Here is a 13,541-nt window from a genome sequence, read left to right on the forward strand (position 1 = left end):
GGCCTTGGTAAGGCCACACTTGGGATACGGCATTCAGTTTTGGTCGCCACAATGTAGAAAAGATGTGGAGACTCTAGAAAGAGTGCAGAGAAAAGCAACAAAGAGGATTAGGGGACTGGAGGATGAAACATATGAAGAACGGTTGCAGGAACTTTGGGTAGATCTCGTTCAATGAAAAGAAGGACTAGGGGTGACATGATGGAAGTCTTCCAATATCTCAGGGGCTGCCCCAAAGAAGAGGGAGTCAAGCTATTCTCCAAAGTACCAGAAGGCAGGAGAAGAAGCAATGGGTGGCAACTAATGAAGGAGAAAAGCAACTTAGAACTAAGAAGAAATTTCCTGACAGTGAGAACAATTCATCAGTGGAACAACTTGCCTCCAGAAACACTGGATCCTCCATCAGTGGAGGTTTTTAAGAAGAGATTGGACAACCATTTGTCTGAAGTGGTGTAGGGTTTCCTGCTTGAGCAGGGGGTTGGACTAGAAGACTTCCAAGGTCCCTTCCAACTCTGTTATTCTATTCAATTGGGGAACCACCACCCCCCCCAGCTCTGTGAATTTATAGAGATTGTCCAAAGATGAGCTCTGGGTTCTAGTGCAGGCTTTGCAACCTTGCAACCTCAGCCAGTTTCAATGCCTGTGGACAACAGCTCCCCGAATTCCCAGCCAGCATGCCTTGTCTGCCCAACTGCCTGTCTGTCGGAGAGGTAGATGGACAGGCGGATGGACAGATAACAGGTTGACGGATGAATAGGCGGATGGGCATAGAAAGGGACTGGTGGATGGAATGATGGGCGGACAGAACAGACCACTAAACTGATTCAATAAGTTTGGGCAGTCGCTTGGATATGCACGCCAGGATGTTTGGTAGTGGATAAAAGAAGATTTAATCCTTGCAGACAAAGGTATAACATTTTTTCTAAGAGTCCATGGTGCTCTCTGAGCCTTGCGGTTCGCTTGCAGGCATTTCATCGCCTGCAACATCAGCAGAGCAGCCAAGCTCAGAGAGCATCAAGAAGCCCACAGTCCTTCTCCACTACACAAACCTCTTTGCCTTCTGGCACTGATGATGCTCCCTAGATGGGTAATGAAACGCCTGCAAGAAAATCACCCAAGTTGAGAGAACAACAAGGGCACCACACCTCCTTCCTCCCTCCCTGAGCTACAGATATTCCCTTCTATTGCAATGTATGTTAGCTCATCGCCCCTTTGGTTGTTTTGCAGCGATCCCAGAAATCATGGCCATGGATTGGCTCGGAAGCATCGTCTCGATCAGCTGTGGAGACAGCTTGGGAGTCTACCAGGGAAGGGTGTCTGCGGTGAATCAAGCGAGCCAGACAATTTCACTCACACGGCCTTTCCATAACGGAGTCAAATGTTTGGTTCCGGAGGTTACTTTCAGGTAAACGCTCCTCCTCAAGCCGCTTCATTGAGACTTGAAAACTGTTGTAGATTTTTTTCTGAAAATACACATCGCAGGGAGCGTTGCAGGTTTATAGTGCATGAAGTTTATGCTTTAGGTTTTCAAGGCTTCTAGCTGATGTCAAATTGAGTTGCTATCTTTTTTGTGTTGGGCAATATGTTTATAAGGGAGATGGATTATTTGGAAAACCCAGCCGCCTGGAAGTCTGTCCATTCTTAAAGTGAGTTAATAATGGCTTGTTGCAGGAGCACCTCAACATGGTTTACAACTACTGATCTTAAGAGAAAAGGTTTCACAAGCTTGCCACTTTTTTCCCCCTCTCCACTTAACCATGTTTATATTTTGGGAAAGGTTCTTCTGCCAGTGTAGTTTCTGATAGTTCAGCTACGAACCAGGATGATTTATGCTCCTGCACAGCACTCGTTCCCATCCCGTAGCCCTCAAGAGGCGTAGATCTTCCTTTTCTACCCCGCGCTGGCTAAAAATCAGCCGAACAGGGCAGAAGATGTGATGAGAGGCAAGCACTGTGGCCAATTAACCTCATCTCTGGTCCCCTTCCCACATTTAGGGCTGGGGATATCACTGAGCTGAAGATCCTGGAGATTCCAGGCCTTGGCGATAACGGACAATGTGGAGACTTCCAGCACCCCGACCTTGGCATTCCCGCTGTCGAGGGTCCGGGAGGTGCCAGTCAGAACGGCACTGGCAAATTGCTGAAGAAGCCTAGCAGTGCCCCACAGAACATCCCCAGGAGGACTGACGCGAAGACCCAAGAAGTTGTTCTTTCTCCCCAGCTGCACCCCTGTTCTAAGAGCTACATGGACCGACACATGGAAGCCTTGAACCCATCCAAGAACTTTCGCCGCAGGCACAACTCGTGTGAGTCTCTCTTAGGACTTCTTTTTTGGGGGGGGTCTCGATGGTCCCACCTTGGCGTGGCTGTGATTACGATCTGTTGCTCTTGCCTGCTTTCTCTATGATATCCCCCCCCCCCAACCTTTGGGACACCAGGGACCAGTTGTTGTGACCTATCAGTCGCCAGCCCCTCCAGCAGCCAAATCAGAGGAGGAAGAGGAGGCATGGGGGTCAGAGTCAGCATCAGGGCAACCTGAGAGCTCCGAGGGGGAAAAGGGAATGGAGCTGGTAGAGAGAGGGTGGGGCAGAGGCTGGGTCATGAGTCAGCTCTCAGATGGAGAATCAACAGCCCCCAGGTCTGGAGGTGGCTGATGAGGAAGAGGAGGAACAGTTGGGTCCAGTGCCTGACGCGTGATGTGCAGAAGGCAGAGGAGAGGAGAGCAGTGGAAATCTATGGGCCGGTCCTTGGGACGGAAGAGCCACCGCTGCTAGCAAAGCCCCATCCTAGCTCTGGGGATAAAAGGCAGGAGGCGGAGATGAATAGATATGGCAGACAACTATTCATCTTCCGGCTGACCAGACTTGTTGAGAGAGAAACTCTTTGCCGGGGCTTCTGGCGCTCCCAATAAAGGAATCTTTGAGTTAACTTCAGAGGGTCAGAACACTGGTTCGTGTGGAGAGGTTTTTCCGGTTTTTGTTATGCTACGGCCCGGGGATTGGGGGACCCCTGCCTTTGACTCTGCCCTCATAAGCAAATCCCTGGCTCCTCTGACCCCCCGTTGCCTTTTCCCCTCAGGGTCGTCCAGTAGCCGTCACCCCAACCAGGTAACCCCGAAAAAAAGCAGCATGAAGAATGGGCAGATGAAGAACAAGGACGACGAGTGTTTTGGGGACGACATCGAAGAGATTCCGGACACCGATTTTGACTTTGAGGGCAACCTGGCCCTTTTCGACAAGGCCGCTGTGTTTGAGGAGATAGAAACCTACGAGAGGAAGGGCGGGACCCGCTCCCGGGGCACGCCGAGCGAGAAGGCGGCCGGCCGCTATCGCCACGACGAGAACATCTTGGAGTCTGATCCCATCGTCTACAGGAGGATCACCGTCCCACAGGCGAGCAAAGAGTTCTGCACCGGTACGTTGGGGGTTTTCGCAATCACAGGTAGTCCTCGACTTACAGCCCTTTGCTTAGTGACCATTCGGAGTCAAAATGGCACAGAGCAAAATTGTTTTATGACTGTTTTTCACAATAACCACCGTTGTAGCATCCCCGTCACGTGATCAAAATTCAGACACTCGGCAACTGGCTCATATTTATGATGGTCGCAGTGTCCCACTGTCCCTTTTTGTGACCTCCTGACAAGCAAAGGAGAACCCAGATTCCCTTAACAGCCACGTTGCTAACTTAACAACTGCAGTGACTCACTTAACAACAATGGCAAGGGAGATCGTAACACGGGGCAAAACCCGCCTGACGACTGTCCTGCTTAGCAACATAAATTTTGGCTGAACTGAGGCCGTAGGCCGAGGGCTTCCCATAAACCTTAGGAAATTATTTGGGTGTGTGTCTGTGTGCTTTGAAAAGGAAGGTGTAATATAGGTAGTCCTCAGCTTGCGACCCCAATTGAGCCGAATATTTCTGTTGTTAAGTAAGTTTTTGTTGTGGCCCACCAGCGGAGATGGCAGCTGATTCAGACAGTGAGGAGGTTGGGGAGGAACCTGGGCCAGTCCTGGAGTCTGGGGAAGGCTCTGATGAGGGCTCTGTGTCGGAGGCAGAGATGGAGCTAAAGCCCTATGCCAGTTATCAGCTGCCTTCAGAGTCAGACATCAGTGAGGCAGAAGAACAGCTGGAGCCTGTTCCCAGTGTGCGCATGCGCAGGGTTGGCAGACGAAGGGAACAGCTAAAGAACGGGTCGCCTTGGGAGTAAGGTCACATGTGGACATTGAATGGCCCCTCCCAGAGGAAATAAAAGCGGAGCGACGGGAGGGGAGTTTGCAGGAGACAATTAGTTCGCTTAATTGGCTGTGACTCTCCGAGACTCCTGGCCAAGTTCAGCAGATATCGGCCTGGCAGCTCTCCAAGCTAGAGAAGGTCTGTGACTGTAAATCCTCCCTCGAAAGACTTTGCTGGATGTGAATGAGCAGAATTCACAGTCAATTAATAAAAGGGGTTTTTGTTGGGACCAGGAGTTTGCTTCCTGCTCTTGGGAAGCCTCGGTCAGAACTGTTTTGCCCCATGTTACGACCTTTACCAATGTGGCTACTCTCAATCTACTTTAGATAGAATAGAATTTTTTATTGACCAAGTGTGTTTGGACAGACAAGGAATTTGTCTTTGGTGCAGAATACATTCATCAAGAATCATAAGATGCAACACTTAGTGATAGTCAAAGGTTACTGATAAGCTATCAAATCATAATAGGAAACAAATAAAAACGATATAAATTGAAAGATACAAGCAACATGGTTTTAGTCATAAGTGGGGAGAGATTATAGAGGTTATAGTTATAAGGGGGGAGAGTAGATGTAACTTTAGATCTTCTCCACAAAGAAGTGATTGGAGGGAGAGGATGTATCCGGCCACTGCTGGCCCTGGTGATCCTCTGAATGGCGGCCCAGTTGCCTCTGGCAAATCAGATTAGGCCTCCAAGCAGAGCCGTGATTCTCTCAGGACCCGTTTAAATTGAGGCTGACCGCGGCCAAGTGGAGGAAAAGTGGTTTGTGCGGGCAAAAATCCCATTAGGGTTGCAGGCAACCAATCAAAGCCAGCAATCGTGATAAGGCCATGCAGGACAAATGGGGGGGGAGGATTTGGAATAAATTGGAATTTAGAAGAGGGGGAGAAAAGCAGGAGCCCAGCAAAGGAAGTGTAACGGCTCCGTTCGGTGCCCCCTGCAGAGCTGCGTCAGCAGCATCTCCCTTGGAGTCGGCAACCCCGGCGATACCATATCCATATCCTAAGTTGATTCGTTCTCCTATCTCCCAGCCCCGGTGTAATTTAAGTCTGGCTCCCGGCCAACCTCCACTTGCAGCTCTGTAATTACCTACATAAATATATATATATATATATATGAATTTTTTCCCTCCAGCTTTACACGCTACCTTGTGCCACCGCCTTTACTGAGTTTATTTAAGACTGTCTGGTTGTGATAAGCTGGTCCGACTGGTTGTCCTTGCGTGAGTGAGAAGCAGGGAGGGGAATCCTCTCACGCTCCCGGTCCCAGAACAAAACACCGTCCAGCTCTAGCGCAGCCCCATCCTTGCGTGCAGCAGGGCGGTGTAATCGCACACCTTATCTTTTCTCGTGTTCCCAACAAGATCCCTTTACATGAAGGGCTATTAGGAGCCAAGAGCTGCGGAGGCACGCAAGGCCAGCAACAAAACGAGAATGTCGCAAGAGGCCCGTTTCCCTTGGAGAGTAGCCCAGCCCTGCACGCCCTCCATTCACCTGAGCCTTTTGGGGCCCAGAGGCAGTACAGGTCGTCCTCAGGTTACAACCGGTGGCTCCGCGCTTGCTTCCCAAACGGTGCCCAGCGCAGGTTTGCACTTAAAACCGGTTTGTTAACAGAATAACAGTAACAGAGTTGGAAGGGGCTTTGGCGGTCTTCTAGTCCAACCCCCTGCTAGTCCAGCCCTACACCTCTAATAGCGAAGCTATGGCACACATGCCAGAGGTGGCATGCAGAGCTCTCTCTGTGGGCAGACAGGCCGACGCCAGCTGGTCTTCGCAGGCGCTGGAGCACTGGAAAATGGTTAAAAAACAGGCCATTTGCAGGGGTGTTTTCAGACCGTTTTCAGGCTGTTTTTGGCCCCCAAAAATGGACCGACAAATGGCCAAAAAAGAGCCATGCGCATCCTGGCCAGCTGGTCTTCGGGTTTTCAGCACTCTGGTGCACGCAAATGCACATGTATGCACACGCCTTTCGGTTTGGGCACTCGGTGCCGAAAAGGCTTGCCATCACTGCCTTGTCCTATTCCAGACAAAAGGTGGTCCCATCTCTTCTTGAACATGTCCAGTCGTGGAGCCCCCCCAGTTTCTGGAGGCAAAAGCCGTTCCACTGATTAATTGTTCCCGTGGACAGGAAATTCCTCTTTAATCCCAGGCTGCTTCTCTCCTTGATTGGTTTCCATCCATTGTTTCTGGTCCTGCCTCCTGGTACTTTGGAGAATAGGTTGACCTCCCTTCTTCTTTGTGGTGGCCCCTTAATGACCACTTGAGGACTACCTACCCCAGGGGTGTCCAAACTTGGAAACTTTTAAGACTTGTGGACTTCAACTCCTAGAATTCCCCAGCCAGCATGGCTGGCTGGGGAATTCTGGGAGTTGAAGTCCACAAGTCTTAAAGTTCCCAAGTTTGGACACCCCTGACCTACCCTGTTTTTTTCAATATTCCTTTTTATTTATAGCATTTTTGAATACAGCGTACGAATACCGAGGATGTCAGTTACACAGACAAAGACCATAATAATAGTAATAATTTAAAACACCTTGGTAAATATTAACGCATGAACTCATAACAGTAACTATAATATGATAACACTTGTATTAACTATAATTGCAACCAAATAGTTTAAACTGGGTTTTTCTTATATCTTGGCCTATTTACCTTTTGTAAATTATCAATAGTTGAAAACCATCTCTGTTTCAATACAGGCATTCACAGTCCTTTTTCCTCTAATTCTGACCCACTTCTCTAGCCACTCATAGAAACTGTTCTGTGTCAGGTAAATATTCTGAATCTTCTCTTATCTTTAATTTAAAAAGTTAGCCTATCCATTTCAGCACATTCTGAAATCTTCTGAATTGCTTCCTCATCTGGCGGAGTGTTTTCATTTTTCCAGTATTTGGCAAATATAATCCTTGCTGCTGTCAGTATATGTAAAACTAAATGCGTGGTCCCTTTATCGTAACCCCTCTGGTATTATCCCCAACAGATATAATTCCAGCTTCAAATGTATATTCTTTTTCGTTATCTCTTCCAGCCAATTATGTAATTTCTCCCAATCTTTTCTTGCTTTGTTGCATGTCCACCATATGTGATAGTATGTGCCGGGGACTGATTACAGTCCCCAGCATTATGTAGATGGGTTGCTAAACATTTTTGCCAGTCTTGTTGGGGGTAGGTGTCTCTCTGACTTTGAACATGCAAGACTCTTTCTTTTGCAATCAGGTTATCACTGTTGTAGTCTGAGTTTCAAGAACAAAGTAGCCGCAGCATTGATACTTAATGTAATAAAGCCGATAAAGATAAGGTGGGGACTTTAATTGGCTGTGAACACGCAAGGTCCAACTACACACGGCTCGGTCTCTCTCTCAGTGTAATAAGTTTGTCACAAGAGACATTAAACCACCTGTTGTTGCCAGCTGGGTTCAGAAGTCACCGTTCACTTCGATTTGATTGCGATCACCCATCTCTCTCAAGCCAAAACCAAACCAGATTCAATCACGATTTTAAAAAAACCCAATCTTGTGGCCCCCTAAAGATTTGGCATTGAGGCTAATGAAATATTCTTGCAGAATAATCACCCTATTTCTTTGCTGTAGCTATACGTTAAGGAAGGAAGGACGTTCTTGTATTTGAGGGGCTGCCACAGAGAGGAGGGGGTCGAGCTATTTTCCAAGGCACCCAAAGGCCAGACAAGGAATAATGGATGGAAACTGAACAGGGAGAGATTAAAAAAAATTAGAAATAAGGAGGAACGTTCCGAGAGAGAGAACAATCAACCCATGGAACAGAAGTTGCCTTCAGAAGTTGTGGGAGCTTCAAAGAAGAGACAGGACTGCCATTTGTCAGAAATGGTGTAGGGTCTCCTGCTTGGGGTGGGTGGGTGGCTTGGACTAGATGACCTACAAGGTCCCTTCCAACTCTGTTAATCTGTAACAATGGGCTCTGGTAGCTGAAGAATTTCTCAGTAACCCCCTTTTTTTTAGCATGACGGAGGTGTTGGTAACGCTAGTTCAGTCACATCTGGAGGGCCACCTGCTTCTTGAAGGTATGGATTATGTACATCAGCTCTGAAACCTGCCTAAGTCTCTTTCAAACTCGTTTACGTGCTGGCGTATAGAATTGGGAGCGCCCGTAGTTCCTTAAGCTTTATGTGACCGAAAAAGCAACTCATTGTGTCGACGGTCCTAAAGAACTCTGGGGTGAGATGGCCAAGTTGGAAAGGGTCCGGTTTTGTTGCTTAAACCTGACCTCATCTTGGGTTATGGATCTTCCCTGCTCCTTTTGCTCAGGGTCTCTTGATAACTCTCTTCCAATTCTGCATTTCAGATTCTGGCTTGGTAGTCCCCAGCGTCTCTTACGAGCTGCACAAAAAGCTGCTTTCCGTGGCCGAGAAACACGGCTTGACTCTCGAACGGAGGTTGGAAATGACGGGGGTCTGCGCCAGCCAGATGGCCCTGAGTTTGCTCGGAGGACCCAATAGGTAATAATAGCTTTAGCACTTAGGCTTATATACCGCTTCACAGTGCTTTTGCAGCCCTCTCTAGGCAGTTTACGGAGTCGGCATATTGCCCCTCAATAATCTGGGTCCTCATTTTACCAACCTTGCAAGGATGGAAGGTTGAGTTAACTTTGAGCCACTCAGGATCGAACTGGTGGCAGTTGGCAGAGTTAGCCTGCAATACTGCATTGTAACCACTGGGAGGGAGGGAGGGAGGGAGGGAGGGAGGGAGGAAGGAAGGAAGGAAGGAAGGAAGGAAAGCTATAGCACAGACTTGTAGTATATTGCCCAAAGTATTCGCTCACCTGCCTTTTCTCGCATATGAACTTACTGTAAGTGACATCTCATTCCTAATCCATAGGGTTCAATATGACGTCGGTCCACTCTTGGCAGCTGTAACAGCTTCAACTCTTCTGGGAAGGCTGTCCACAAGGTTCAGGAGTGTGTTTATGGGAATTTTTGACCACTCTTCCAGAAGTGCATTTGTGAGGTCACACACTGATGTTGGACGAGTTTACGTGGCCTACCACTTCGTGGCTGAGTTGCTGTCGTTCCCAAACACTTCCACGTTCTTATAAGACAGCTGACAGTTGACTGTGGAATATTTAGGAGCGAGGAAATTTCACGACTGAATTTGTTGCACAGGTGGCATTCCATCACAGTTCCACGCTGGAATTCACTGAGCTCCTGAGAGCGACCCCTTCTTTCACAAATGTGTGTAAAAAATAGTCTGCATGCCTAGGTACTTGGTTTTATACACCTGTGGCCATGGAAGTGATTGGAACACCTGATTCTGGTTATTTGGATGGGTGAGCGAATACTTTTGGCAATATAGAGTTTATATGCCGCTTCACAGTACTTTTATAGCCCTCTCTAAGCAGTTTACGGAGTCGGCATATTGTAAGGTTGAGTTAACCTTGAGCCACTGAATATCGAACTGGTGGCAGTCGGCAGAGTTAGCCTGCAATACTGTATTCCAACCAGAGGGAGGGAAGTAAGGGAGGGAGGGAGGAAAGAAAGAAAGAACTATATCACTTAGACGTGTATATAACACTTTATAGTACTTTATAGCCCTCTCTAAGTGGTTTACAGAGTCAGCCTCTTGCCCCCCAAAGCCTGGGTCCTCATTTTACCCACCTCAGAAGGAGGGAAGGCTGAGTCAACCTTGAGCCTGGTGAGATTCGAACTGCCAAATTATAGGCAGCCCAAATAGCCTGCAGCTACTTCGTTCCTTTTCCTAGAGAAAGGGACACGTTTTCTCCTCGGCACCTTCATCTGCAAATTCACCCTTAAGAAAACCGAATCCTTGTTCCCTTTCAGGCTGAACCCTAAAAACATTCACCAGCGACCTACCGTGGCCTTGTTGTGTGGCCCTCATGTGAAAGGGGCCCAGGGGATTAGCTGCGGCCGGCACCTCTCCAATCACGAAGTGGACGTCATCCTCTTCCTCCCCAATTTCGTCAAGATGCTGGAATCCATCACCAACGAGCTGACCCTCTTCAGCAAGACGCAAGGGCAGCAGGTGTCCAGCATTAAAGGTAAGTGCAAATGTAGGCCTTTTAAATGATACAATGAATACGACGGTTGCAGAATTGCAAGGGATCTCGGAGTCTCAGAGGACAACTGGTTAAATATGAGCCAAGAGAGCGCGGCAGCAGCCGAAAATGCAAATGCAGTCCTAAATTGCATTAACAGGGATACAATCCAGGCCTTCCTGTCCTCTACCATCCTCCGGAGTCCATTTAAGCTCACGCCAACTGCTTCAGTGACTCCATCCAGCCCCCTCATTCTCTCTCGTCCCTTTCTTCTTTTGCCCTTCATCTTTCCCAGCATGAGGCTCTTCTCCAGTCAATCCTTCCTTCTCATTAGGTGGCCAAAGTATTTGAGATTCATCTTCAGGATCTGGCCTTCTAAAGAGCAGTCAGGGTTGATCTCCTCTAGGACTGACCGGTTGGATGGCCTTGCAGTCCAAGGGACTCAATGCGGGAGTCTTCTCCAGCACCAGAGTTCAACAACTCTTCAAAAAACTCTTTAAGGGCTCTTAAAATCAAATGTCTTTGTTTTAAGGCAGGGGTGTCCAAACTTGGGAACTTTAAGACTTGTGGACTTCAACTCCCAGAATTCCCCAGCCAGCAGAGCTGTTTTAAGGGTAAGGGGAGGAGAAGGCTTAGGAAGAAGGTGGGGTGATGAAAATTGGAATCCAGCCTGTTTCAGGACGGTGATGGTGGTAGATTTGGGATATATTTTTATTGATGTCCGAGGGGCAGCTGGAAGAAGCCAAGGGAGATGAGGTCAATGGAAGCTTCTGGATGCGAGAAGCATTAGTTATTTTGACCGCCTGTTACATTTTCAGTCTTACCATCTCCATCTAGTGGGGAGATCCTGGTTTGCTTTTCCATCTCAGGAATACAGCCTCAATAGGTGAATTTGGTCGCGGGCCCAAGTGACAGATTAGACCAAGAGGATAAAGACCAAAGTCCTTTTTTTTTTGCTTGTGTGATTATGCGGCTTTTTGAGAGGTTTCTGCAAAACCTTCTATACCAGTGATGGCGAACCTTTTCGGCCCCGAGCGCGAAAAAGGTCACGCGGAAACATTGCGCATACGTGCTCAGCAGGGCCACGCTACGGAAAAGGCAAACTTCGGGGTACTAGCGCACATGTGCAACCAACAATCAGCTGGCCGGCGCCCACATGCAGGCCGGTTTTCAGGATTACCGTGCGAATGCCTAATGCCCTCTCTTTACTTCCCTCCACTTTAGATCTTCCAGAGACGCCTGTCGACTTAGTGATCAACTGCTTGGATTGCCACGAAAACGCTTTCCTGAGGGACCAGCCTTGGTACAAAGCTGCCGTAGACTGGGCCAACCAGAACAGAGCGCCGGTCCTCAGCCTGGACCCTCCCGTGAACGAAATGGAGCAAGAAATTGACGCCAAGTGGTCTCTGGCCTTGGGGCTGCCCTTGCCGCTGGGCGAGAGGGCCGGCCGGCTATACCTGTGCGACATCGGGATCCCCCAGAAAGTGTTCCAGGAGGTGGGCATCAATTACCACTCGCCTTTCGGCTGCAAATTTGTCATCCCTCTGCACTCGACCTAAAGGGTGGGGAGACCACCTGGCCTGTTGTCCAGGAGAAGACAAACCTCCAGCTACCCAGTGGATCCTGCCCGTGTGAAATGTTTCTGGACGCCTTAAGGGAAAATAATTTTTTACACTTCTGGGCTGTGTTTCTTCTCGAAAAGAACGCCAGCGCAGCGGGTCAAGAGAAGCGTAAAGATTCCCCTTCCGCTGAGCCACCCGTGCTCCTGTGCCATTCATTGCCTGGAGGAGTCTTAAGGCAGCTCACGTTGATGGTGGGAAGATGAGCAGACATGTCCTCCTACCCCAGGAAGCTCTGCTTTGCTTGGTCGCCTTACCAGTGATTTTTCTTTTTTAACTTTTGGGGGGTTTGGGTTTTTTTGGGGGGGGCGGGGGGTTTCCAGCACTAGAGTGGGGCGAAAGGTTGCTTGGGCGCCCGTCCCCCTCCCTCGCCCCCCAGCCTTCCACGATCACGGGAGAAATGATCACAATTTAGTTGGGTTCCTTCTAGTGCTTGGATTGTCCTTTTCTCTTTCAAGCTCAAGTGTTCTCGGACTTCACATGTTTGGGTCCCCGTTGGGGTTGCGGTCACATGCTCCATTCCAGGGCCAGCCTCCATTTCCCTGCTCACGGCTTCACTAGCACTTGCTTCTCCTGTTGTGTGAACGGTGTTGTGTGGAGTTGTGGCGAGGACGCCTGGAGTGATGGAGGAGCAGAGGGGGAATCGTGCCAACTTTTAGGTTTCTACCCGTAATTCGCATCTTACGGCAAAGAGCATGCGCGGATTGATGGCTATTCCTTTTGTGTGTGTGTGTGTGTGAGAGACAAGAACGAAAGAACTAGCTTTGTTGGGCCCATGCCGTTCCCATTGGATACGAAGGTCCAGGAAGATTGAAGCACTTGACCTGGGCACAATGGTCTACTTCCCTTTAGAATGACCACGCACACCAGTGTTTGCCTGGAGCGATTGAATGGATGTGATGCAGTCAGGTGGCCGAAGACACCTTTAAGAGGCCTCTGGGGCCGGCAACAATTTGTGGTCCTGCACACTGAAATGCCCATGAGCCAGTTTCCTGCCGGTGCTGTCGTAGCGACGCTTGGTTCCTCTTGAACGACGCTCTGTGGGGACCCGGTTCTTGGTACCGGGAGTGGGGTGGGGGGCTTGTACCTGTGGTCCTTAGGCGCCGTCTAGATTTCAAAGGGGGGGGGGGGCTCCATGTATTAAGGAAGTGGGGCACTTCCAAGAAGTCCACCACCATGCTCAGCCTTTTTCTCGTCTCCAAAGATGCCGTGCAGAATTCTCATGAATCGCAATGATTAAACTGCAATAAAGAAGCTCGCTTGCGAAGTCGTGTTCATTTCCATTCGCTCCCCGTGCAGGAAACAAGTGGCCTTTTCTCCCCCCTCGCCCCCCCCCCAGAACTCTCAGCCCACACACTAATTTAGGCCTTTTATAAATAAAAAAACCCCTTTTTACGACCCTGTAATTCCTTAATGTGGGATAGAGTCAGGGCAACTGGGAGGATGCTGAGCATTTACTGTCCGGGTGCCCTTCCTGATGTCAATGTAGAGTTCACAGCAATTTTTGTTTCCTTTGCCACCCTAGGAGAGAAACATCTGCCACTACCTAGGATTGAAGTCTCAAACCTTCTGAGAGGGAGGCGAGTCCCTTCACGACTAGAACATTCTCTAGGCTTAAAATTAAAAAATAATTAAAAGTGGGAGACTAAGGCAGAACTTTCATGCC

The 13,541-nt window shown here is 48.9% G+C and overlaps 1 protein-coding gene across 1 annotated transcript; it reads left to right on the forward strand.

The window, feature by feature from the left end:
* Positions 1 to 1,224: 1,224 nt before the first annotated feature.
* EDC3 (enhancer of mRNA decapping 3) lies at positions 1,225 to 13,125 on the forward strand. The gene is made up of 6 exons (XM_081964654.1): positions 1,225 to 1,402; positions 1,992 to 2,302; positions 3,075 to 3,410; positions 8,550 to 8,703; positions 10,042 to 10,259; positions 11,481 to 13,125. Exons 1-6 carry the CDS (start codon positions 1,239 to 1,241, stop codon positions 11,813 to 11,815), a joined length of 1,518 nt encoding a protein of 505 aa, XP_081820780.1. The 5' UTR covers positions 1,225 to 1,238; the 3' UTR covers positions 11,816 to 13,125.
* Positions 13,126 to 13,541: the final 416 nt, after the last annotated feature.

Source organism: Natrix helvetica (genome assembly GCF_964273705.1).
Source record: "Natrix helvetica genome assembly, chromosome: 12".
NCBI classification, from domain to species: domain Eukaryota; kingdom Metazoa; phylum Chordata; class Lepidosauria; order Squamata; family Natricidae; genus Natrix; species Natrix helvetica.